The sequence below is a fragment of the Mesocricetus auratus genome, unplaced genomic scaffold, assembly GCF_017639785.1.
Source record: "Mesocricetus auratus isolate SY011 unplaced genomic scaffold, BCM_Maur_2.0 Super-Scaffold_3006, whole genome shotgun sequence".
Lineage (NCBI taxonomy): Eukaryota > Metazoa > Chordata > Mammalia > Rodentia > Cricetidae > Mesocricetus > Mesocricetus auratus.
Window position 1 is genome coordinate 27,488 of NW_024429181.1, and position 27,634 is coordinate 55,121.

The 27,634-nt window shown below is 37.2% G+C and overlaps 1 protein-coding gene across 1 annotated transcript; it reads left to right on the forward strand.

Annotated features, from left to right (window-relative positions):
• The first annotated feature begins 1,973 nt into the window (after nt 1-1,973).
• On the forward strand, nt 1,974-27,231 carry LOC121138817 (vomeronasal type-2 receptor 116-like). Its single transcript, XM_040741588.1, has 5 exons — nt 1,974-2,267; nt 3,176-3,982; nt 4,680-4,895; nt 13,263-13,386; nt 26,303-27,231. The coding sequence occupies exons 1-5, from the start codon at nt 2,142-2,144 to the stop codon at nt 27,229-27,231; spliced, it is 2,202 nt and encodes a 733-aa protein (XP_040597522.1). The 5' UTR covers nt 1,974-2,141.
• Nucleotides 27,232-27,634: the final 403 nt, after the last annotated feature.

Consider the following 27,634-nt stretch of genomic DNA (forward strand, 5'->3'; position numbering starts at 1 on the left):
AAAACAAATGCTACTAAATTAATCCAGCTTATATATTTTGAAAATGCTTTGACTTCTAAATTTAAATATAAGGACAGGTTAGTTAGGAAATAGTTTTTGTGTTTGAAAAGAAAATGAGAGCTGCGGATTTCTTCCAGACTTCTATGGTTTCATGAAGTAAAATCCTCCTGAAGCAGTGTCTCCCACAGTCCAAAATCTGAAACAGTTGGGACAATACAACCATATACTTCATAAAAACAAAGACTTAGCCTGGTTTCTGTGTTTTGTCATAATCCCCATGGTAAGGACAGTGCCTCCAACTAGCAGGAAACATTTTGGAATGAATGACACACAAATTCACAAATATTGTTTATAAATTATTGTTTCCATTTAAATGGGGTTGCCTATAAATGGTTAATGATCACAACCAATCTCTTTTTAAGGTAGCAGGTTGATTATAATACAGAAATTAGTACTTTGCATTAGAATAGATTTTCATTTATTAATACAAATTTACAGTCAATTTTGTGATATGTACATTTCTCCTCTTGTTTAAGTGTTGTGTTTATACTGGCCTTTTAAAATGTAATGCATAATTAAATACAGATTGTATATAGTCACCTATAATAGTTAGAGCTTATAGTTATGTTTTCTAGATATACAGAGATGTACTTGAGATGAGTAGATATGCTTCAAACCTTTCAAAGACCTAGAGAATATGTGGTTTTTAAACAGTTTAGTGTTTTTCATGATAGTGAGACACCAGTACTATTGGTACAGCAATTATAACTGAGAGGATGATGGACATTGAAGAATTTTATTAAGGAGTTTGCTTTCAACCTGGCAAGTTTTGCCAATTGGGCATGAAACTGCTCTTACCTGGACTGTTTGACTGTTGCTCTATGAGCTGGACATAAAGCACCCACAGGAAAGTGACTTCTGATCCTGGACAGTAGCACATGTCTCCTGACTCATGACAGAGAATGACAGACATTTTGCAGGAAACAGAGAAATGACTGAGAAAATGCCAATGCAGATGGACAGTTTAAAATTTGTTGCTTTGCTGAGAAATCTCACAGATACACGGTGGTCTATGGGCTGAAAACAGATGCGCCAATATTACAGAGTAACTTCAGGTGACTATCCAAGTATCGACATGTCTCTGTCAATTTTAGTGATTATATATTATCTTTCTATGGTCTTTGATGGAGTTGAGGACAGATAGTAATAATCTTAGTTAGGATCAAAGATAAGTTATATATAAGACATTAAACTCACAAAGATTCGATAGATATTTTCTTTAAATCTTGCTAAATATTAATGAACTACATATTGCATTTGTAGATCTTGCTTATATATTGTACTCTATTAAAGTGAAAAAAATTTTATTCATACAGATAATAGAAGACGAAGGGGGAAGTCGTTCTTTGTATACATAAATAAAACACTGTTGGCCAATGGGGAAGTAAGTTGGGTGGGAGTAGAAATCAAGGAGGATTCTGGGAAATATAGTCAAAAAGCGACAGTCTCTATGTAAGAAGTGAGAGAAGAGGTCTGGACTCTTTTCTCTGGTAAGAGAACACCATGTAGCTATACTCAGATCAGCAGTTTTGGGTTAATAATTATGTCAGTGCTAGTCACATGAGAAATATAATTAATATAGCATCCTGTGTGTTCATTTGGGCCTGACGTGGCTCTGGGACCAGACTGGCAAAAGGAATGCACCTTACAATGGTCAAAACCTTCATAGTGGTTAAATACAAATGAAAATAAAGTGAGCTGTCATGGAACTTTCAATGTGAGAATACTAACTATAGGATTTTATTTAATTCTAACAAGGTACCCTAATTCATTGAATTCCAGTATTTATGTGAGAAAGTATAAATGTGGACTGTACATAAACACTAATATTTAAACTTGAAAAAAACATTGGTTTGAGCTGCAGATTTGAGTGATCTATGACATTCTCTAGTGTAAGTTTATTTTATTTATTCAGGTATAATTTTAAAAACTACCAGTTCATCTTAGCCCTGGTATTTGCCATAGAGGAGATCAACAGGAATCCCCATCTTTTGCCAAACATATCTCTGGGATTTGATTTTTATAATGTCCCTTATGGTGAGAAAGACGTTCTTGGAAATGCCCTGATTTGGTTCACAGGCATGCATTATCCATACACTAACTATAACTGTGTAAAGGAGAGGAAGTCAGCTGCAGCACTAACAGGACCATCATGGACAAAATCTGCTCATATTGCAACACTTCTTCAACTCTACAAATTCCCACAGGTGAGGCATCATATTTGAGTTACAGGCAGAACACTTTGCTGACAATTCAGAGGTTAGCTAAGTAAAAATGAGACACATGGATTACTTAGCTATCTGTGAGAAGTGTCTAGACCATTGGAGATGGATGCATAATTCAGTCACTATGAAAAGAAAGAATCGAATGGTTGGAAGAGACAAAGAGGATTGTGTAAAATGGAAGACAATTCATTAATTCACCAGAAATTCTGTCAGAGAGATTTCCCACTAAAATCATGATAAACCAAACTCCAGAATGATCACTTCCTTTTGAAGGGCATTGGGTGTGATGCCATTGTTTGAATCTTTGAATTAGTTGAGGACATATAGTTATCTTTGGGATTTGATTTTTATTATGTCCCAGACGGTGAGAAAAACATTCTGGGGAAACCTTTCATTTGGATCACAGGCCGCTTTAAACCATTCTCTAACTATATGTGTGTAAGGGAGAAAATTTCACCTGCTACACTAAAGGACCACCATGGGGAAGTCTGCCCATATTGGGATACTGCTTCAACGGTACAAATTCCCACAGGTGAGATAAAATATTTAAGTTATAGTCAGATCTCCATGCTGAAAGTTCAGAGTTATGCTAAGGTAAAAAAAGAGACATATGGATTGCTTAGCTATCTGTGGCAAATGTCTTCACAAATGGAGATTGGTCCATATTTTAGTCACTAAGAAAAGAAGAAAGGGAATAATGGAGGATAGAATGAGGATGAATTAAAAATAGAGAGGAATTTAGTAATTCAGTGGAGATTCTGTCACCGATATTTACCATTGAATTTGGGATGAACCAATCATCATGCTGATCATTTCCTTCTGTTCCTTTAGAATGGGCATTGTGTGTGATGCATTATTTTGACTCTTGTTCCTAACTGATTTCTCTTCAGCTTACCATTGGTCCATTTGATCCTATCTTGAGTGATCGAACTCAGTTTAATTCTCTTTATCAGATGGCCCACAAAGGCTCATCCCTGTCTCTTGCCATGGTCTCTTTAATGGATCATTTTGACTGGAACTGGGTTGGTCTGCTTCTTCCAGATGACCACAGAGGGACTGAGTTTCTGTCAGATTTCAGAAAAAATGTGGAGAAAACTGCAGTCTGTATAGCTTTTGTCGAAATGATCTCAAGCACATGGACTTCATTTTCCTACAGATTCTGGGGAAATTTAGGGAAGATCCAGGAATCATTGGCCAATGTCATCATCATTTTTGGGGACAGTGATTCACTACAAGGTTTGATGTTGAACCTAGGAAAACAAGTTTTGACATGGAAAGTGTGGGTTATGAGTTCTCAATGGGATGTTACCGACCATGATGATTATTTCTTGCTAGATTCATTCCATGGAAGTCTCATCTTTTCACTTCAACATGAGGAGATTGTGGAGTTTCCAAATTTTATCAAAACAGTTAATCCTTTTAATTACCCAGAAGACAATTACCTTCCTAAGTTATGGTTTTTGTTCTTCGAATGTTCATTTTCAGAGCTTAATTGTCAACTTTTGGAGAGATGTCAACCAAATGCTTCCTTGGAATTCCTGCCTAGACACATTTTTGATATGTCAATGAGTGAAGAGAGTTATAATACATACAAGGCTGTATATATTGTTGCCCACAGTCTCCATGAGATGAGTCTTCAACAAGTGCAAATGCAACCATTTAAAAATGGGAATGAAATGATGTTCTTTCCCTGGCAGGTAACCCCCAATCAATTGTATTATTGTTTGGGGAGATGTGACATTCTTGAAGAATTTGAAAATTCCCCATATTAGGTATTGCATATTTGAGCATTGTAATAAAAATCTAAGGAGAATCTTAATTTGTTATCTTATCTTGCAAGGAAATGCAGCTTTTTGTGTGCAAGTTGCTGTGGAATGGGATGGTAGTAGCAAATAGAAAATAATGTTAAGAATATTTAAATTGTGTCACAAATAGCCTTACAACATTCTCATCTTGTGAGATTTCATTAGAAAAATAAACATTCTCTCACTAACTGAACCAATGATGGCTCATTAGTACAAGGTACTAGTACATAAATGACTTATTTTCACTATTTAGTCATCAGTGTCCACCGTTTATTCATGGAACTTTGGGATCACCTATGCATGTAAGTAAAAGTGTATAACTTTTAAAAACAGGAAGTTGATATTTACTTCAATCAATACTCATTACTTCCTTTCCTGAGTTTATTCAGAAGAACATCTTGAGGTTGGATTTCTCTAGAGAGATAGAATGGCATCACCTTCACCCAGGAAACCCTTACTCATCCTCAGTGATACCTACATTAGAATGTTGACTGACACCAGAAATTATAAACAACAAGAATCACTCTGTTATCCATTTGTTGTCAACTGCTCACAACTACTTTAAAATATGTTCTTGCATCCCTTTCAGATTCACTCTTTCTTGAGGAATAATCTTGTCAGAAGCAACATGACTTTAGATTGGAAACAGGAGTTAGATGATAAGTATGACATTCTAAACTTTTGGAATTTTCCAAAGGGTCTTGGACTAAAAGTGAAAGTGGGAACATATTTACCCATTGCTCTCCAGGGTCAACAGTTATCTTTAGCAGAACAGTTGATACAATGGCCAAAAATATATTCAAAGGTGAGTTATGATTTATTTTGAAGGATTAAAATTGTTATATTAACACAGTATATCAGTAAGTAAAATGAAACCTGGTTTCTAATTCAAAACCCCATACTACAAAAGTACAAGTAGAGAAGAATGAAAAATCACTAGCAGTATTTTATTGTTCTCTGACTCCAAAAGATGATTTTTTAGGTTTAAATGTCTGATAATATTCAGTCATTCATGGGTTATTATTGACTGCTTGACACAAATTAGGTGTATCTGAGAAATGGGATGTTCAATCTCCATAGTTTGTCATAGGATAATGTGCTGGAGAAGTCTCTTAATTTACAATTTAATCCAGAAAACTATATAAAAATTACCTTTTCTTGCAATGAGCAAACAACTCATCAAACTGACTTTTGTAAAAAGAGTTTATTTTCAGTCATAATACTTGCCATACTATAGTCCTTTTTAGTCAGGAGAGATGGGAAGGATTCTGAAACAAGATGTGTCAATCAATACACTAGTAGTACAGAGAGAAAACTGGAATTGTGGTGAAGTTTATAAACGTTTAGAGATTCCCACGAGTGAAATAATTCTGCCATAAGACTGCAACTACTAAATTGTTCACAACTCTGTCTACAGTACCATTATTGGTGATACATGTAGTCGAATACCAGTATCTATATTTACCACTTTTCATTCGACCCAACACACAATGTCTATATTAGAATTCTATCTATATCATGGCCTTGACCCCTTTTTTCATCACTCCTCCATCTCTGAAACTAAATTCCAGGACTTTGGCTTTGTGCTTGGCTATGGATCTCTGTTTCTGCTTCAATCAGCTACTGGATGAAGGCTTTAGGATGGCATTTAAGGTAGCCATCATTTACATTAAAGGGGAAAGACATTTAAGGTAGCCTCTCAACTATTGCTTAGGGTACAGGTGGGAAAATTCATTTGGATCTCTGTATAATTACCTATATTTTTCTTTTAACCTTTAGTGAATCCCTCTATTGATGTGTCTCTTTTCATGCTCTCCTTTATTCCTCTCTGCACTTAATATTCCTGATCCCTCATATTCTACTCTCTCCTTCCTATTCTCCCCTCTGGCTTCTCCTACCTTATTCCACCTCCCTCCATACCCGCATTTGTTGTGGGGCTCTTGTCCATTTCTGCTTCAATGGGAGACCATTTATGTCTCCGTTATGGTCCTCCTTTATTCCCAGCTTCTCTGGATTATAGGCTAGTAATACTTTTCACCTGGTCTAGAAAACATACATGAGTGAGTACATACCATGTTTTGATTTTCTTAATATGCATGCTCTCTCTCTTCTTTAGGATAAAGACTTGTCTATATTGATTATTTTCTCAAGAATCAACTCTTTGTTTCATTGATTCTTTGTATTGTTTTCTTTTTTCTATATTTTTCCAGTTCAGCTCTCAGTTTGACTATTTCCTGGAATCTAATCCTCGTGGATGAGTTTGCTCCTTTGTGTTCTAGAGCTTCCAGGAGTCCTGTAAATTATCTAGTGTGGTTATTCTCCAGTTTATTCATGTGGTCACTTAATGCTATGAACTTTCCTCTTAGAATTGATTTCAGAGTGTCTCATAGGTGTGGTTATTTTGTGCCTTCATTTTCATTGAATTCCATGAAGTGATTGATTTCTTTTTTATTTCTTCCTCTTCCAGGAGTGATGCATTTGAGCATTGTTCAATTTCCATGAGTTTGTGGAGTTTCTGCAGTTTGTGTTGTTGTTGAATTCTAATTTTAAGCCATGGTGGTCTGATAAGATCCAGGGGGTTATTACAATTTTTTCGTATCTGTTGAGGCTTGATTTATTGACTAGTATGTGGTTGATTTTAGAGAATGTTCCATGCGGGGATGTGAAAAAATTATATTCTTTTGTGTTTAGATGGAATGTGTTATATATGTCTGTTAAATCCTATTGAGTCATAAATTCTTTTAGTTCCTTCATTTCTTTCTTAAGTCTCTGTCTCATAGTCCTGTCCAGTGGTGAGAGTTGGGTATTGAAGTCTCCTGATATAAGTGTGTGTGTGTGTGTGAGTGTGTGTGTGATTTAATGTGTGATTGGAGTTTTAGTAATATTTCATTTACCAATGTGAGGACCTTTATATTTGGTGCATAAATGTTCAGAATTTTTACTTCATGCTGATGGATGTTTCTGTGATGAATATGAAATGACCTTCTTCATGTCTTTTGATTAATTTAACTTTGAAGTCTAATTTGCTTTATATTAGGATGGCCATACCTGTTTGCTTCTTAGCTCCATTTGATTGGATATTATTTTCCCAACCCTTAATTCTGAGGTAACATCTGTCTTTGAAGGTAGGTGTTTTTCTTCGATGCAACTGAAGGATGGGTTCTGTCTTCATATTCACTCTCTTATGTTGTGTCCATTTATAGGTGAGATAAGATAATTGATATTGATGGATATTAATGACCATGGATTGTTGATTATTGTTTGCTTTGAATTTGTTTTTGGTGGTAGTATTATTGTGTGTGAGTCTTTCCCCAATTTCTGGCTTTTGTTAAGGTGAGATTATCTATTGCCTATGTTTGTGTGGGTGTACTTGACATCCTTGGATTGGGGTTTTCCTTTCAGAACTTTCTGTAAAGGTTGGATTTGTGCATATATATTGTGTAAATATGGATTTGTCATGGAATATTTTGCTTTCTGCAAATTTAGTGATTGAGAATTTTGCTGGCTATAGTATTCTGGGATGGAATCAGTCCTCTCTTAGTGTTTGTAGAACATGCATCCAGGACCTTCTGGCTTTCAGAGTTTCCATGAAGACAGGTATAATTCTGGTATATCTGCCTTTATATGTTACTTGTACAGTACCTTTGCTACTCTTAATATTCTCTTTATTCTGTATGTTTCCTTTTTTGATTATTTTGTTGTGAGGTAACTTTTTTTGGTCCAGTCTATTTGGTGTTCAGTAAGCTTCTTGTACTTTCATAGATATGTTCTCCTTCAGCTTGGGAAAGTTTTCTTTTATCATTTTGTTCAATTTGTTTTCTGCAACTTTAAGCTGGGCTTTTTCATCTTCTTATATACCTATAATGCTTAGGTTTGGTCTTTACACAGTGTCACATATTTCCTGGATAATTTGTGTTAAAATTTTTTTGTATTTAAGATTTTTGTTGTTCGATGAATCTATTTCCTTTAGTTTATCTTCAGCACCTGAGATTCTGTATTCTGTCTCTTGTATTCTGTTGGTTATGATTGCATCTGTAGTTTCTGTTCATTTATTCAGCTTTTCTATTTCCACCATTCCCTCAGTTTGTGTTTTCCTTATTGTCTCTGTTTCTGTTTTCAGGACTTGAACTGTTTGAATTGTCTCCTTCATTTGTTTGATTGTTTTTCTTGGCTTTCCATGCTGTCTTTATGAGATTCTTTTATTTCTTTGATTTTTGTTTGATTTTTCTTCCATTTCCCTAAGGGATTTTTCTCTTGTCTTCTTTGAGGGCCTCTATCATTTTCACGAGGTTGTTTTAATGTCATTCTCTTGTATTTTATCTGCGTTGGAATAATCCCTAGACTCTAGTGGTGTCATGTAAGTCTTTCTGTTGTTAGATGTGTTTTTATACAGTTGTACTCCAAGGTTCACAGCTGTCGACCACCTGTGATGGGCCTTGTTTGGTCCCATGGAGTCACTACAGTTGTAGATCTAGAGTAAATGAGTGTCCATGAGCTTGGATAAACTGCCTCTGTATATTTTTCCATTATGAATTACACCTCCATTTTCATATACACCTCTAACCTTCATCTTCTGGATTCCAAAAGCTTGTAAAATTTTTGGTTGTGGATTTCTGTGTCTGGATCCATCAGTTACTGAATGAGGAATCTATGATGATAGTTGATCTATTCATCAACCTGATTACAGAGTTAGGCCAATTTAGGAATCCTCTCTACTATTGCTAGTGGTTTTACTGGGGCCATCTCTCTGGATTCCTGGGTGATACACTAACACCAGTTTTCTCCCTAAACCCATTGTGGCTATCTCTGACAATATACTATTTCATTGCTCTTCACTCTATCCTTCCCTACCAGAGCCATCTCATTCCCTCATGTTCTCATCCTTCCTCCCCTACTACTTACCACCACAAGTTTTCTCTGTGTATATTATCTAATTTTCCTTGGCCGGGTATTTAGTGTATGTGTCCTTCAAAGGGTCTGCCTTGTTACAGAGCTTCTGTGGAGCTGAGAGTATTAGTCTGGTTATACTTTGCTTTCATTTAGTATCCACTTATGAATAAATACATGCCATGTTTGTCTTTTGGAATCTGGGTTACCTCACTCAGGAGGTTTTTTTTATAGTTCCATCCATTTGCCTGATAATTTCATGAGGTCATTATTTTATACCACTGAGTGGTACTCCATGGTGTAAATGAACCACATTTTCTTCGACCATTCTTTGGTTGAGGGGCATCCATGTGCCTGAAAATTTCATAAGGTCATCATCTTTTTACAGGTCAGTAGTAGTCACTTAAGAGAATGTACCACATTTTCCTTATCCATTCTTCATCACAGGGGCATCTGAGTTGATTCCTGATTCTGACTAATTTGAATATTGTTGCTATAAATGTTATTTAGAAAATGTCGTAATGCCATGATGGAGTGTCCTATGTTTAAATGCCCTAAAGTGGTACTGCTTGGTCTTGATCTAGGTTAATTACCAATTTTCATAGAAACTGCCATACAGATTTTTAAAATGACTTTAAAATTTTACACTCCCACAAGCAGTGGAGTGTTACACTGATTCCACATTCTTTCCAGTGTCGACTGTTATCAGTATGTTTAATCTTAGCCATATGAAAGGTATAAGATGGTATTCCCTGATAATTAAGGATGGTGAGCACTTCCCTATATGTCTTTTGGGCATTTGATATTTTTCTATTGAGTATTCTCTGTTATCTCTGTACCCTGCATTTAAATTGGTATATTTTTTTACTATATGATGTCTAGCTTCTTGAGTTCTTTATGAATTGTGCAGATCAAAATTCTGCCAAACACAAATATAGACAGGTAGACCAATGGAATTGAATTAAAAACCCTGATATTAACCCATACATGTATGAACACCTTATTTTCAACAAAGAAGCTAAAATATACAATGGAAAAAATAAACCATCTTAAACAAATTGTGCTGGCATAACTGGATGCTGGCATGTAGAAGAATGAGGATAGACCCATGTCTATCGCCATGTACAAAACTTAAATCCAAGTGGATCAAAGACCTCAACATAAATCCAGAAACACTGAACCTCTTAGAAGAGAAAGTGGGTGGCACCCTTGAAAAATTGATACAGGGGACAGCTTCCGGAAGATAACACCAGTAGGACAGACAGTGAGGTCAACGATTAATAAATGGTACCTCCTGAAACTGAAAGGCTTCTTTAAGGCAAAGGACACAGTCAGCAAGACAAAAAGGCAGCCCACATCTGACAGAGGGCTGATCTCCAAAATTTACTAAGAACTCAAGAAGCAAGTATCCAAAATACAAAGGGATCCAATTACAAAATGGGATACAGAAGTAAATAGAGAATTATCAATAGAGGACTCTAAAATGGCTAAGAGGCACTTGACAAAGTGCTCAACATCCCTAGCCATCAGGGAAATGCATATCAAAACAACTCTGAGATACCATCTTACTGCTGTCAGAATGGCTAAAATCAAAAACACCAAAAGCAAGACAGTTTAAGCTGGAGAGTTTGTGGTCAAAGGAGAACACTCCTCTGCTGCTGGTGGGAGTGCCAACTCGTACACCCACTTTGGGAATCAGTATGGAGTTTCCTCAGGAAAATGGGAATAAACTTAGCACAAGACCCAGAAACTCCACTCTTAGGTATATATCCAAAGTATTCACAATCATACAACAAGGTCATCTGTTCGACTATGTTCATAGCAGCATTATTTGTAATAGCCAGAATTTGAAGCAACCTAGATGCCCCTCAACCAAAGAGTGGATAGAGAAAATGTGGTATATTCACACAATGAAGTACTATACAGCAAAAAAAAAACCAATGGAATCCCAAAATTTGCAGGCAAATGGATGACACTAGAAGAAACCATCCTGAGCGAGGTAACCCAGTCACAAAAAGAGAAACATGGCATGTACTCTCTAATATTTGGATGTCAGACATATATCTGGGGAGTGCCAGTCTACAATCCCATGACAAGAGAATCTGCGAAACAGAACCTTCATTCAGTGGCTGATGGAAGCAGAGGCAGACTCCCCCAGCTAAACACTGAACTGAATTCAAGGAATCCAGTGACAGAGATGGAGGACTGCTGATAAAAGGGGTTAAGATTGGGCTGGTTTAATCAACTAACCTGACAAGGGATAGCTCTTGAATCCCAGACTGATGGCTGAGATTCCAACATGGGACTGATCAAGACCCCCTGAACGTGGGTTTCAGTGAGGAGGCCTAGGTAATCTATTGAGCTTTGGGTAGTAGAGTAGTGCTTATCCTTGGTATACAAATGGACTTTGGGTGCCCATCCAACAATGAGATGTGCACTCTCACCCTAGACTCACAGGGGAGTGTCTAGGCCCTTCCCTTGATGAAATGATAGAATATGGACACCCCCATGGATGGCCTCATCCTCCCTGGAAAAATAAAAATTAAAAAAATAAAAAATATTCTGCCAGATATGGATTGGGGAAGATCTTTTCCCATTCGTAGGCTGATTTTTTTTCTTGGTAATATCCTTTGCCTTATAGAAGCTTTTCGTTTTCAGGAGGTCCCATTTATTGATTATAGTGCTCAGTGTCTTTGCTACTGGTCTTATATTTAAGAGGTAGTCTCCTGTATCAATGTTTTCCAGCCCAATTTATCTTTTATCAGATTCAATGTGCCTGTATATACCTTGAGGCTCTTGACATAATTGGACTTGAGTTTTGTGCACGGCAATATATATAACTGCCTGTTAACATACAGTTATTCCAGCATCATTTGTGAAAGAGGTTTACCATTTTCGATTGTACAGTGTTGGCTTCTTTCTTAAATGTCAGGTATTCATAGGTGTGTAGTTTGATATAAAGGACTTTTACTCAATTCTATTAAATCACCTGTCTGTCTTGGTGACAAATCCAAGCTGATCTGATTATTATAGCTCTATAGTACACTTTGAAGCCTGTTTAGTTCTAACTTTAAACCATGGTAATAGCATATGACACAGTGGGTTATTCCAATTTTTCTGTATCTATTGAGATTTGCTTTGTAATTGAGTACATGGTCAATTTTGGAGAAGGTTCCATGGTGTGCAGTAGATGTCTGTGTCCTAAGCTGCAGCTCTCATTCCTCTCTCTGTTTCGTCTTTCTCAATTCTCTCTCTCTCAGTAGTATGTGCACTAGGTACCTGTGTCTCAGAGAGCTGTTGAACTCACTGTGCATGGGTGGGTTTGGGGAAAAGTGTATCTCATTGGAGAGCTGTTGGTCTAGCCTGCCTTCAGGAGTGTTTCCTGATGACATGGAAGTGTGGAAGACAGCTGTGGGCACTGGAGTCAGGTTTTTGCCCTGGGACTGAGGTCCTGGTGGATGTACGTACCCAGAGGGAAGTGGGTCCATCACTTCTCAGTCCTGTTTACAGTAGAATAGTTAATTTTTTAGTCCATGTTTTACAGTTTCAGTACATAATCAAATAACATTTCCTTTTTCTATGTATTTAAAGGGAAACTACTATATCGTACAGTTTCTATAAAGAAACAGTATATGTTTCTTTCAAGTCGTGACACAAATAAGTACATAGATAAAATAATCGAAAAAAGTATTTCTTTTACTGAAAGTGTTTAGATGCAGCACTTATCTTTGAAAATTTATTCCTTTGGAATCATGATGTTCCTAATGACACAATATTTAAACCAAAAAGAACCAAAATAGCATTTTTTACACTTTCCCATTCCTTCTGAGACAACTATCAATCAATAGTGACACTCACTTTTAGAGTGAAAACTTTAAATTTCTCTTTAATTTTACTGATAGAAATACCTGAAAATCGGCCTCCATGATGATTGTAAGTCCTGTCAAGGTAGTAAGTATGATTCACAATGATGGTGGACTTAAAAGTTTATCAGCACGTTATTCAGTACATAGAGACAGGAACTGTCTGAAAGGAGCAGTTGCCCTTCTAAGTCATGTTTTCATTGACATACCTGCTTCAAACTTGTCCCTACCTCATTATGCTCCAAAATCTCTAACACTGTAAAACTCTCAAATTAATCTTGTATAAGACATGGCCTTTTAAAATCCTTTCCTGCATTTGTAGTTATAAAGCTTTCAAATAAGTTATGTAATATACATATCCAGTATTATAAGGGTTTTCAATAAACACAGAGTATTTTTAACAGTGCTTCCCTTATTCTTAGATTCCCCGATCCGTATGTAGCAATAACTGTGCACCTGGATTCAGGAAAGTTTCCATTGAAGGCAAGGCTGTTTGCTGTTATGATTGCATTCTTTGTCCTGACAATGAGATTACTAATGAGACAGGTAAGCAGAAATCTTTTCTTTTTGGAATAAGTCTTCATTTTAAACAATTACCACATGTTGCTTCCCACAAACAAAGCTATCAAGACCTTTCTAACATAAAGGAAATGAGTTGTGAATGTTTTTCTTTCTTTTTTTACTTTATTACTTTAATTTTAAATACATTGCTTCACATATCAATCTCATTTCCCACTCCCTCTCCTCCTTCCACACAACCCCACCATTTCACACAGCCTCGCACGCTATCCCCATTTCCTTCCATATAGGTGATATCCAGATTCTGTCATTTCTCTCAGGCCAGGGTACAGTCACACCCCTAATAATCCAGGCTGAAAGATCATCTCTCTTTGTACTATGGACACACAAAGTACATTTGTATGCCAGGGATAAATGCTACTGCCCAGGGTCCCATAGGTTGCCCAGGCGTCCTCACTGACTCTCACACTCAGGGGGCCTGGATCTGTCCCATGCTGTCATCCCAGCTGTCAGTCTTGGGTCCAAGAGCTCCCCCTTGTCCAGATCAGCTGCCTCTGTTGGTTGACCAGCCCATTCTTTGCCAATTTGCTCATCACTCCTCTCTCTATGTCACTGGGTTCCATGGGTTCACTTCAGTGTTTAATTGTGGGTGTTTGCCTCTGCTTCCATCAGTCACTGGATAAAGGATCAAGGATGGCATATAAGGTAGACGTCAAGTTCATTATTAAGAATGGGTATTTTTATTTAGTCTCTCCACTATTGCTTACCTTGCCAGTTGGTGTCATTATTTTAGATTGCTTGAGGTCTCATTGGTGCCAGAACTCTCTTCCATCCTATAACTCCCTCTATTATGTTATTTCTCATCCTGTTCTCCCACTATTCTACCCCCATTCAACCTTCCTTTTCCCCCATGAGCTACTATCTCCTCCTCTTCTCCCCCTCTCTTCTTCCCACATCCCACCCCCTAAGCCTCCTGCCATGTTCCCAATCTGTTTAGGAGAACTTGACTCATTCCTCTTCTCGGGGTTACCATGCATATCTCTCTTAGTTTTTTCCTGTTTTCCAGACTCTCTGTCAGTGGAATTGCAGACTGTAACTATCCTGATCCATGTCTAAAATCCATATATGAGTGAGTAAATACCAAGTTTATATTTTTGTAACTAGGTTACCTCACTCAGTGTGGTTTCTTCTAGAGACTTCCATTTACTTGTGAATTTCTAGGTTCTATTGATGTTTTCACTGGGTAGTAGTCCAATGTGTAAATGTAACACAATTTCTCTATCCACTCTTCAGATGAGGGGCTTCGAGGTTGCTTCCAGATTCTAGCTATTACAAATAATGCTCCTATGAACATAGTGGAACAGATGACCTTGCTGTAAGAATTTGCATCTTTTGGATATATGCCTAAGAGTGGAATTGCTGGGTCTTTTGGTATATTGATTCCCATTTTCCTGAGGAATCTCCTTACTTATTTCCAAACTGGGTGTATGAGTTGGCACTCCCAACAGCAGTGGAGGAATGTTCCCCTCTCTCCACATCCTTTCCAGCATAAATTGTCTTTGGTGTTCTTGATTTTATCCATTCTGACAGGAATAAGATGTTATCTCAGAGTTGTTTTGATTTTTTTGATGGCTAAGGATGTTGAGAAAATTTATAAGTGTTTTTCAGGCATTTTATTCTTCCCTATTGAGAATTCTCTATTTAGTTCTGTGCACCAACTTTCAATATTTTGTGTTTTGGAGATTTGCTTCTTGAGTTCTCTGTAAATTTTGGACATCAGCCCTTTGTCAGATGTGGGGTTAGTGAATACCTTTTCCCATTCTGTGGGCTGCCCTTTTGTCTTGTTGACTGTGCCCTTTGCTTACAGAAGCTTCTTAGTTTCAGGAGGTCCCATTTGTGAATTGTCAATTACAGTGTCTGTGCTACTGGTGTTATATTCAGGAAGTGGTCTGTACCAATTCATTGAAGAGTATCTCCCAATTTCCCTTCTCAGACTTTCAGTGTGGTTATATTTATGTTGAGGTCTTTAATCCATTTATACTAAAGTTTTGTGTAAGGCAATAGACAGGGATCTATCTACAGTCCTCTGCATGTCAGTATCCAGTTATGCCAGCACCATTTGTTGAGATGCTTCCTTTTTTCTATTGTATAATTTTAGCTTCTTTGTCAAAAATCAAGTGTTCATATGTGTGTGGGTTAAAATCAGGGTTTTCAATTCTATTTGATATGTCTTCCTGTCTATTTTGGTGCCAATACCAAGCTGTTTTCAGGACCACAGCTCTGTAATAGAGCTTGAATTCACATATGGTGATGCCTTGTGAAGTTCCTTTATTTTATTGGGTTGTTTTGGCTATCCTGGGTTTTTGTTTTTCCATATAAAGTTGATTATTGTTCTTTCAAGGCCTGTGAAGTAGTGTGCCGGAATTTTGCTAGGAATTGCATTGAATTGTGATGAGTTTCTCTCGTTTCTCTCCATTTAGATTGATGTTAGCTGTTGGTTTACTGTATATTGCTTTTATTATGTTCAGCCATGTTCCTGTTATCCCTGATCCCTCTAGGACCTTTATCATGAAGGGGTGCTGATTTTTTCAAAGGCTTTTTCAGAACCTAGTTAGATGATCATGTGTTTTTTTGCAGTTTGTTTATATGCTGGATTGCATTGGTAGATTTTCTTGGATCTGATTTGCCAGTATTTCATTTAGTATTTTTGCATTAATATTCATGAGGGAAATTGGTATGTAGTTCTCTTTCTTAGTCGTGTCTTTGTGTAGCTTGGATACCAAAGTAATTGTATCAATCATATAAAGAATGTGGCAGTGAGCCTCGCATTTCTGTTGTGTGGAACGTTTTGAGGAGTATTGGAATTAGCTGTTCTTTGTATTTCTGTAGAATTCTGCACAACAGCCATCTAGGTCTGTGATTCTTTTGGTCGTGAGACTTTTGAAGATTGCGGAAATTTCATTAAGGCTTATAGGTCTGTTTAGACTTTTTATCTGTTATTGATTTAGTTTTAGCAAATGATATCTATCTAGGAAATTGTCCATTTCCTGTAAATTTTTGAATTTTGTGGATTACAGATTTTCAAAGTATGCCCTGTGGATTCGCTGGATTTCCTCAGTGTCCCTTGTTACATCTCCCATTTCATTTCTGATATTGTTAATTAGCATGCTCTCTCTCTCTGCCTTTTGCTTATTTTGGACAAAGGTTTGTCTATCTTGTTGACTTCCTCAAAGAACCAACTCCTTGTTTCAATGATTCTTTGCAATGTTTTCCTGCTTTCTACTTGATTGGTTTCAGCCCTCAACTTGATTATTTTCAGGCATCTACTCTACCTTGGTGAATTTTCTTCTTGTTCTAGAGATTCAGGTCAGCTATTAATTCTCTAGTGTGACTGTTCTCCAGTTTCCTCATGTAGGCACTTAGTGCTGTGACCTTTCCACTCAACACTGCATTCAGAGTGTCTCATAAGTTTGAACATGCTGTGTCTTCATTCTCATTGAATTCCAGAAAGGCTTTAATTTCTTTTTTATTTCTTCCTTTACCCAGGGATGGGACAATTGTGCATTGTTTAATTTCCTTGAGTTTGTAGGGTTTCTGCCACTTGTGTTATTCTAATTTTAATGCATGGTGGTCTGATAAGATACAGGGGGTTATTCCAATTCTTTGTATCTGTCGAGGTTTGCTATGTTTCCTATTATGTGGTTGATTTTAGTGAAGCTTCCATGTGGCATTGAGAAGAAAGTGTTTAGTTGGAATGTTCGATAGACTTCTGTTCAGCCCAGTTGGGTCATAACATCTATTAATTCTTTTGTTTCTTTGTTAAGCCTCCGTCTGGAGGTCCTGGCTAATGGTGAGAGCATAGTGTTGAAGTCTCCTACTACTAGTTTCTGAGATTTTATGTGCAATTTCATCTTTAGTAATGCTTATTTCACGAATGTGGGTGTCATTGTATTTGGGGCACAGATGTTCAAAATTGAGACTTCCTCTTCATGGACCTTTCCTATGATAAATATGAAATGTTGTGCTTCATCTCTTTTGATTGATTTTAATGTGAAGTCTAATTTGATAGATATTAGCAATGTTACACCAGCTTGCTTCTTGTGTCCATTTAATAGGAAAATATTTTAGCAACAATTTACTCTGAGGTAACATCTGTCTTTGATGTTGAAATATGCTTCTTGTTTGCAGCAGAAGGATGTGTTCTGTCTTTCCACCCTTTATGCTAGTCTGTGTCTTTTTATAGGCAAGTTGAGACCATTGACATTGAGGCATATTAGTGACCATCGATTGACGATTCTTGTTTGTCCTTGATATATTGCTAGTGCTGTTATTGTGTGTAGGTTCTCCTCTATTTTTCTTTTGGTGTTTCGAAAAGTGGGAATATCAATTGCCTATGTCTTTGTGACTGTAGTCATCTTGGTTGGGCCTAGGTTGTCCTTGCAGCACTTTCTTCACAGCTGGATTCATGGATAAATCTGGCTTTGTCATGGAATAATTTGTTTTCTCCATCTATGGTAATTGAAAGCTTTTTTTAGATATAGTAGTCTGGGCTGGATTCCTTGTTTCCTTAGCGTTTGTAAGACATCTATCCAGGATCGTCTGGCTTTCATAGTTTCCATTTAGAAGTTGGGTATAATTTGGATAGGTCTGCCTTCATAAGTTACTTTGCCATTCTCTTTACCTGCTCTTAATGTTTTCTCTTTATTCTGTTGGTTAATGTTTTCAATATTGTATGGCGAGGTGACTTCTATTTCTGTCGAGCATACTTTGTGTTTTGTAAGATTCTTGTATTTTCATAGGCATATCCTTCTTATATCCTACTTTATTTTAGGGAAGTTTAATTCTATGATTTTGTTGTACATGTTTTCTGTACATTTGAGCTGTATTTCTTTATATATATGTATATATATATGTATGTATATATATTATATTTAAATTTAAATTAGAAACAAGGTTGCTTCCAATGTGAATTCCAGATCCCTCTCCCTTTCCCTCCCCTCCTCCAGTGATCTCACACCAACGCCCCCAATATCCCTTATTTCCTCAGGGAGGGAGAGACCTCTATGGGGGTGTGCATAGTCTGTCATTTCATCCAGGGCAAGGCCTAGAACTTCCCCCAAGATTTCAGGGTGAGAGTGCACCTCTGATTGTTGTATGGGAGTCAAAAATCCATTTGTATACACAGGATAAATACTGATCTACTACCCAAGGCTCAATATATTACCTAGGCATCCTCACTGACACCCACATTCAGGGAGACTTGACCATGTTGGATACCCGGGCATCAGGCTGGGATCCAAGAGCTAACTCTTGTCAGTTCAGCTGTGGCTGGGTGTTCAAATATCCCAGTTTTAACCCCATTGGTCATCAGTGCTCCCTCTCTGTCACTGGATTCCTTGAGTTCAGCTCAGTGCTTAGCCGTGGGAGTCTGCCTCTGCTTCCATCAGCCGCTGAATGAAGGTTTAGTTTCCCAGACTCACTGGCCATGGGATTGTAGGCTGGCACTACCCAAATATATGTCTGAAATCCAAATATTAGAGAGTACATGTCATGTTTTCTTTTGTGACAGGGTTACATTGCTCAGGATGGTTTCTTCTAGTGTCATCCATTTGCCTTCGAATTTCAGGATTCCATTGTTTTTCTGCTGAATAATACTCCATTGAGTAAAAGTACCACATTTTCTCTATGCAATCTTCGGTTGAGTGGCATCTAGGTTGCTTCCAAGTTCTGGATATTGCAAATAATGCTGCTATGAACCTAGTGGAACAGACATCCTTCCTGTATAAATGGGTATCATTTTGAGTTGCTGGGTGTTGTGGTAGGTTTATTTGCATTTTTCTGAAGAATCTCCATACTGATTTCCAAGTGGCTGTATGAGTTGGCACTCACACCAGCAGTGGAGGATTGTTCCCCATACACCACAACCTCTCCAGCATAAATTGTCATTGGTGTATTTTATTTTTTACCCATTCTGACAGGAGTTAGATGGTATCTCAGAGTTGTTTTGATTTTCATTTCCTGGATGGCTAAGGATGTTGAGAACGTTCTCAAGTACTTCTCAGCCATTTTACACTTCTCCATTGAGAATTCTCAATTTACTTCTGTAGACCACTTTTTAATTGGATCCTTTGGTGTTTTGGAGAACTGCTTCTTGTGTTCTTTGTAAATTTTGGATAAATCTGGCTTTGTCACAGAATATTTTGTTTTCCCCATTTATAGTAATTGAAAGCTTTGCTGGATATAATAGTCGGAGCTGGATCCCTTCTTCCCTTAGCATTTGTAAGACATCTATAAAGAGTGTCAGATGTGGGGTTAGTGAATATTTTTCCAATTATGTGGGCTGCCTTTCTGTCTTGCTGACTGTGTCATTTGTCTTACAGAAGCTTCTCAGTTTCAGGAGGTACCATTTATTAATTGTTGACCTCACTGTCTGTGCTACTGGTATTATGTTCAGGAAGCTATCTCCTGTACAAGTTTGTTCAAGGGTACCACCCAATTTCACTTCTAAGAGGTTCAGTGTGGCTGGATGTATGTTGAGGTCTTTGATCCACTTGGATTTAAGTTTTGTGCATGGCAATAGACATGGATCTATCCACATTTTTCTACATTCCAGCATCCAGTTATATCAGCACCACTTGGTAAAGATGCTTTCTTTTTTCCATTGTGTATTTTTAGCTTCTTCGTCAAAGACCTGACATTCATACATGTTTGGGTTAATATCAGGGTTTTCAATTCGATTCCATTGGTCTACCTGTCTAATTTTGTGCCAATTCCAAATTGTTTTCAGGACTTCAGCTCTATAATAAAGATTGATGTCGGGGATAGTGATGCCTCCAGTAATTGCTTTGTTGAGTAAGGTTGTTTGGGCTATCCTGGGTCTTTTTCATACAAAATTGACTATTGTTCTTTCAAAGTCTGTGAAGAGTTGTGATGGTAGTTGTGTGGCAATTGCACTGAATCTGTAGATTGCTTTTAGAAGAATTGCCCTTTTTACTACATTAATCCTACCTATCCAAGAGCATGGGAGATCTTTCCATTTTCTGATGCTTCTTTAATTTCTTTCTTTAAAGAATCAAAGTTTTTGCAATACAGGCCTTTAACTTGTTTGGTTAGCATTACCCAAAGGTATTTTATGTTGTTGTGGGAATTGTAAAGGGTGATGTTTCTCTGATTTCTTTTTCAGCCTTTTATCATCTGTATAAAGTAGGGCTACTGATTTTCTTGAGTTGATCTTGTAGCCTGCCAATTTGCTGAAGGTGTTAATCAGCTGTAAGAGTTCCCTGGTAGAGTTCTTTGGGTCATTTATGTAAACTACCATATCATCTGCAAATAGTGAAAGTTTGACATCTTCCTTTCCAATTTGTATCCCCTTGATCTGCTTTTGTTTTCATATGGCCCTTGCTGGAACTTCAAGTACAATTTAAAAGGTAAGAAGAGAGTGGACAGCCTTGTCTTGTTCCTGATTTTAGCAGAATTGCATTCATATTCTGTACATTTAGTTTAAATTTGGCTGTTGGTTTGCTTTATATAGCTGTAATTATGTTTTGGTATGTTACTGTCATCCCAGATTACTCCAATTCCTTTATCATGAAGGGGTGTTGGATTTTATCAAAGGCTTTTTCTGTATGTAGTGAGATGATCATGGGATTTTTGTTTTTCTGCTTGTTTATATGGTGGAATACGTTGTTGGATTTTCATATGTTGAAACATCCCTGCATCCCTGGGATGAAACCTACTTGATTGTGTTGAATGATTGTTTTCATTCGTTCTTGGATCAGATTTGCCTGTATTTTATTGAATATTTTTGCATCTAATTTCATGAGAGATATTGTTCTTATGTTCTCTTTCTTAGTAGTGTCTTTGTGTGGCTTTGGTGTCAAGGTTATTGAAGCCTCTTAGAAAAAGGTTGGCAATGACCCTTCGACTTCTATTGCATGGAATACATTGAGAAGAATACTTTGAATTTCTGGTAGAATTCTGCACTGAAGCAGTCTGGACCTGGGCTTTTTTTGGTTGGGAGACTTTTGATTACTGCTTCTATTTCCATAGTTGTTATAGATTTATTTAAATTGCTTATTTTCTCTTGATTAAATTTTGGCAAGTGGCAGTTATCCAGAAAAGTGTCCATTTCCTTTAAATATTCAAATTTTGTGGAGTACAGGTTTTCAAAGTACGACCTGCTCAGGGTCCGTTTTTATGCCACTCCTTTTATTTCTGATTTGTTAATTTGAATGTTCACACTCCGCTGTTTGGTAGGTTTGGACAATGGTTTGTCTATCTTGTTGATTTTATTAAAGAATCGACTCTTTGTTGCATTGATTCTTTGTATTGTTTTCTTAGTTTCTAATTTATTGATTTCAGCCCTCAGTTTGATGTTTTTCTGGCATCTACTCCTCCTGGGGGAGTTTGCTTCTTTTTGTTCTAGAGCTTTCAGCTGTGCTGTTAGTTCTCTATTATAACAATTCTCCAGTTTCTTCATGTGTGCACTTAGTGCTATGATCTTCCCTAGTAGAACTGCTTTCAAACTGTCCCATATGTTAGGATATGACATGTCTTTATTCTTACTGAATTCAAGGAAGTCTTTAATTTCTTTTTTATTTCTTCTTTTACACAGGAATGGTGCATGTGTGCATTATTCTATTTCCATGAGTTTGTAGGGTTGCTGCAATTTCTGTTAATGTTGAATTCTAATTTTAATTCATGGTGGTCTGATAAGATGCATGGAGTTATTGCAACTTTTGTAACTGCTGAGGTTTGACTTGTTGCCAAGCATGTGGTCGATTATAGAGAAGTTTCCATGTGGTGGTGAGAAGAAGGTATAATCTTGTTTATGTAGATGGAATGTTCTATAGATGTCTGTTAATCGCAATTGGATCATAACTTCTATTAGACCCTTTGCTTCTTTTTAAAGTGTTTGTCTATTATTCCTGTCTCATGGTGAGAGTGTTGTTGCAGCAGGAGTGTATAGTGTGTTGGTTCCTGTCACTGGGATGGAAGATGCAGCAGTATACCCTATGCATACACATCTGTTCTAGTCCTAGTTCCATGGGTGGAGCAGGAAACTATGGTGGTATCTTGTATCCTGCCACCTCTACTTGGATGGAAGCCTCAGTGGCAGAACCCAGGTCCAGTCAGGTGGTCCGGAAATGGAACCTGGTTTACTTGGTCCAGTGGCTGGAGGAGGAGACTATGGTGCATTGGTTCCCAACACTAGGATGGAAGCCCCAGTGGTATACTCCAAGCAGAGGCACAGGCCTACATCCGTGGTTGGAGCTGGAGATTAGGCTGCTGGGGTCCCTTGCCATCTGCCTCTGCGATGGAAGCCAGCATGGCAGCCCCCAACCATCAGCTATCTTCTCTTATTTACAATGCAGAATGTTTATTACCATTTCTGGAATTAATCACACAAGGCATACAATTTTGTAATTCATTTTTATTTATGGACAACTGCAAGATAATCCTGTACTTTTTGTCTCATCAACATGTTTTACTTCCCCTCAAAATTTAGCACAAGGTAACAGGGTACCAAACTTTAATAATTTACTAACTCTATTTCAAAATTATTAGGATGCAGATAAGTGTACGATAAGTTAAACTGATGAGTATTCCTCCCATGCACCATTTTTCATATTGAGCAGAAGATTAGAAATTTGTGCTTCATGACTTCAGTCCACGGGTTTTTGACTGTACACCATAAATAAATTTCAAAGTTACCAGTTTAATGGCAATGCTTATGTATATCTCTATTGTTCTGCTCCATGTAACACAACAATAGCCTCAAGACAATTTCAACAATCTGTTATGTAGATCTCGATCATGAGCTAAGAGCTACTGTGGAATATAGAACCTCAACTTCAATGAAAAGGCATCTTTCTATGGGAAGAAATATCTTTAAAAATCAGTATTTATGCCAGGTGGTTTTGGCACACACCTTTAATCCCAGCACTCGGGAGGCAGAGGCAGGCGGATCTCTGTGAGTTCGAGGCCAGGCTGGACTGACAACCTCCAAAACAATACAGAGAAACCCTGTCTCGTAAAACCAAAAAAAAAAAAAGAATCAGTATTTTCATACCTAGTAATTTATAAAGAACCAGAGCTATAAAAATTTTGAATGTATATTTATTTTTGTATCTTTTGACCATTTCATATTATGTATTTTGATTATGCCTATGCCTTGATAAATGTTCCTAACTTTCATCTAGCTCATTTCTTGTTCTATTAAAACATGAAATAAATCTTTATTGAATCCTGTTTATGCTACCCAAATGTTCTTTGTTATGGAGAATCTGATGCATATGAACTAATTATTAGCAAAAGCCAAATACTTTTTTATATTTATTTTTAAATTTACATTTAGATTAGAAACAAGGTTGCTTCGCAAGTCAGTTCCAGGTCCTTCTCTGTTTCCCTTCCTCACGTGCTCACCCCCCAAACCTCCTAATGTCCCCTCATTTCCCCAGGGAGGGTGAGGCCCTCCATGGGGGTGTCCATAGTCTGTCATTTCATCCAGGGCAGGGCCTAGACCCTCCCCCAAGAGTTCAGGGTGAGAGTGCATTTCCCATTGTTGAATGGGAGTCCAAAGTCTATGTGTATATTCGGGATAAATACCGAATATTGCCCAAGGCCCAATAGATTACCTGGCCTTCTCACAGACACCCCCATTCAGGGGATCTTGATCAGTCCTATGCTGCATTCTCAGGCAGGCCACACTCTTAAATACAGAGGAATCTTCCTCTTTTTTGGTTTTTTTCAAGACAGGGTTTCTCCGTATTGTTTTGGAGGCTGTCATGGAACTTGCTCTGTAGACCATGCTGGTCTGGAACTCACAGAAATCCACCTGCCTCTGCCTCCTGAGTGTGGGAGTAAAGGAGTGTACCACCAAAGCCCAGCTGAATCTTCCTCTTATAACAGTAATGAAATAAATAGCTCGTTATGCAAGGGGAGTTATTACACAAATATTCCATACATGATATTTGATCGGGTCTAAGCTTTCCCAGGTAATATGTATGATGTCATACCTGAGAATTTATAAGTGCAAATGTGATCCAATATCTGTTATTGATTCTTCCTTTACAGTATTTCATTACATTTGACTTCCTATGTTGTTTCTGAAATTCTTCCATGAATTTTCCATGTTGAGATATTATAACTGTGCCCTCAAGCTGTCTGCCAAAAGTAACCCCACTTAAGGAATATACATATAAATAAAAAGGCATATATATGAACATATGGACATTACATATATATATATTATATAAATGAATAATATCTATGGATGTATATATTATGTGTTTATGTGCTATGTCCTTGTGTGTGTGTGTGTGTGTGTGTGTGTGTGTGTGTGAGAGAGAGAGAGAGAGAGGAAGATGTTGAGTGAAAGAGGGAGAGACAGAGAAAGAGAGATAGAGGGAGAGACAGACAGAGAGAGAGAGAGAGAGACGAGAGAGAGAGAGAGAGAGTTAATGCCCAAACAGATGTACACATGTATAATGGCACTTTTGTTTGTGGCAGTTTCATGAATATTTTTCATGTGTATTTAATAAGAGAGTTTCACTTACCCATACAATTTCCTTCTAATAAGTATACATAATAAAATTATTGGACCTAATTCTACATTGAAGCTGAAAAGATTACTGATTGTATTTTATGTAAAAATTAACCAGATCTTGAAACATAGATCCTCATTCTATATAATACATTTTGTGTTAACACATATCATATTTGTTTATTAAGGGATGGAACTATACATGTTGCTCATTCATTAGAAATTAGAAAACCAAAAGGAAATCAAAAATTCCATATGAAAGAAAGGAAATTACCGACCTTGAGGTATCTTAAAATTTTGTCCTGAGAAAAGTCATCTCAATGTGTCTCAATAGTGCCAGGAAGATGTAGAGAATTATATTTTATTCTGCTAAAGTGTATTTAAACCTTTGAGTTACTTTTAAGAAACGCAGGAGAAATTGACAGTGGAAATATAATATGTATAAATAAGTGTGCCTGAATTTCAAACAAAAGATGAATTTTCCAAACTAACAAGAGTTACATGTTATAGGACTCTTTTATTAGATTCTCTAGAAAAGTTCCAATATTTGTGACATTTCCTCAATAGTAATGACAAGTGTTCACCAGTGCACCTTTCAAATATTTGACAATGTAGTTATGATTATTCAGTAAAGATTCAACACAGAAGAAACAATATTTTAAACACAAAAATTATGAAGCTCAGAAAAATTTGAATCCTCACTTAAGAATTACACTTATGAAAATTATTTCAAAAGAAATTCTCCCTCTTTTATATATACATCTCCTGTGAGAATATAACATATGATGGGTATCCAAAATGAAGTCACTTTGTGCAATATAATGCAGTATTCAATTCAATTTTACCACAAATACACCAATAGAACAAAAGGAAGGGGAAATTCATAAGTGATAATGACATAGTATTAGTTTGATTAATATCACTATAAAGTAGATGGGTTTATAAGAAACTACCGAACATGTGATGACTTAAAAAAGGGACATCAATTTTCCTTAAAGTTGTGGACTCTGAAATTCTACACATGTTTCTGTAGATGCCTCCACAGCATAAATAGACTAGCGTAACTGAATAGACTCAGTGTGTATTAATATGTAAAAATCAAGATATAAAGAGCACATTGACTTGGGAAAGAATAGTGAGAGAAGTTTAGAGTAAAGCAGGAGAAATGAGGGCTGGGTTGTGTTCATACACCTGTATGTGCATATAAATAACAAGTGAAATATCTAACAAGGAAGACAGGTTGCATGAATTTGGAATTATTCCCTGCAGAATATTTATTACTTTGTTGCTAAGTAAAAAGGAAGGTAACAGGTAAAAAAGTCAAGTAACAGGGACTGTAAAATGACTTAGGACAAAAATGATCAACATTGAGTCATTATCACATTCATTTCTGAACAGATATGGATCACTGCAGGAAGTGTCCAGAAAGTCATTATGCAAACCCAGAGAGGACAATCTGCCTCGAGAAAGTTGTAAGTTTTCTTGACTATAACGAGCCCCTGGGGATGTCTCTCACAACTGTAGCTCTTTGCTTCTCTGTACTTTCAGCTACAGTTCTTGGACTATTTGTAAAGAACAGAGACACTCCAATTGTCAAGGCTAATAATAGAAGCCTCAGTTATACCTTGCTCATCACACTCATCATCTGTTTCCTCTGTACCTTTCTCTTCATTGGCTGTCTTACTACTACCTGCTGTATATTGCAGCAGATCTCTTTTGGAGGTGCTTTCACTGTGGCTCTTGCAACTGTGTTGGCCAAAGCTATCACAGTGGTTATTGCCTTCAAGGTCACTTTTCCAAACAGAATGATGAGGTGGTTAATGATATCAAAGGCCCCAAACTTTATCATTCCCATATGTACTATGAACTATCTTGTCCTCTGTGCAATCTGGCTAGGAACCTCTCCCCCCTTCCTTGACCAAGATGATCATTCTGAACACGAACTTACCATCATTATGTGCAACAAGGGCTCAGCTTTTGCCTTCCATGGTGTCCTGGGATACCTCTGCTCCTTGGCACTTGGGAGCTATACTATGGCTTTCTTGTCCCGGAATCTCCCAGACACATTCAATGAAGCCAAGTTCCTGTCATTCAGCATGCTGGTGTTCTTCTGTGTCTGGATCACATTTCTCCCTGTCTACCACAGCACCAAGGGGAAGGTCATGGTGGCTATGGAAGTATTCTCTATCTTGGCTTCTAGTGCAGCACTCCTTGGCTTCATTTTTGCTCCAAAATGCTACATTATCTTGAGAAGGCCACATATGAACACTCTTTGTCATATCAGGAATAGGCAATGTTCCAGAATGAATAACCTTCTCAAAACCTAGTTCATACTAGTCATAGTTCTTATTTAAGAGGTGAATTTGAAAGAATATTCCAGTTGATCTCTACTAGAGAATTGTGCTACACAATTATAGTATGGGTTTTATTTTGGAGCTATTAATTTTTCTTCCATTTGTTTGAGAACCTCTTAATAAGGGAGTTATTAAAGGCCTGAAATCCATATAACATTTTTGTACGAGTAGGACCTCATTGTTTTTCTGGACTTGTCCGAAAGCTTGCGAGAAGACCATGCTTTGAGCTCATCGAGATTTGCCTATATTTGCAACTGTTATTTTAAAGAATAAAGATGAACAACCGAAGGCCTGGATCATGATGGGAGTTTATATTCTTCTGTAATATAGAGTGTTAATATTCATTGTGTTGATTTAAAAAGCTTGAGATCTTAAT

Excerpts from the sequence above, each read along its gene's own strand:
- LOC121138817 (XM_040741588.1), top strand. The coding sequence starts at position 2,142 with ATGCATTATCCATACACTAACTATAACTGTGTAAAGGAGAGGAAGTCA. Across the intron at positions 2,268-3,175 it reads AACTCTACAAATTCCCACAG|CTTACCATTGGTCCATTTGA; the intron begins GTGAGGCATCAT and ends ATTTCTCTTCAG. Across the intron at positions 4,896-13,262 it reads GGCCAAAAATATATTCAAAG|ATTCCCCGATCCGTATGTAG; the intron begins GTGAGTTATGAT and ends CCTTATTCTTAG.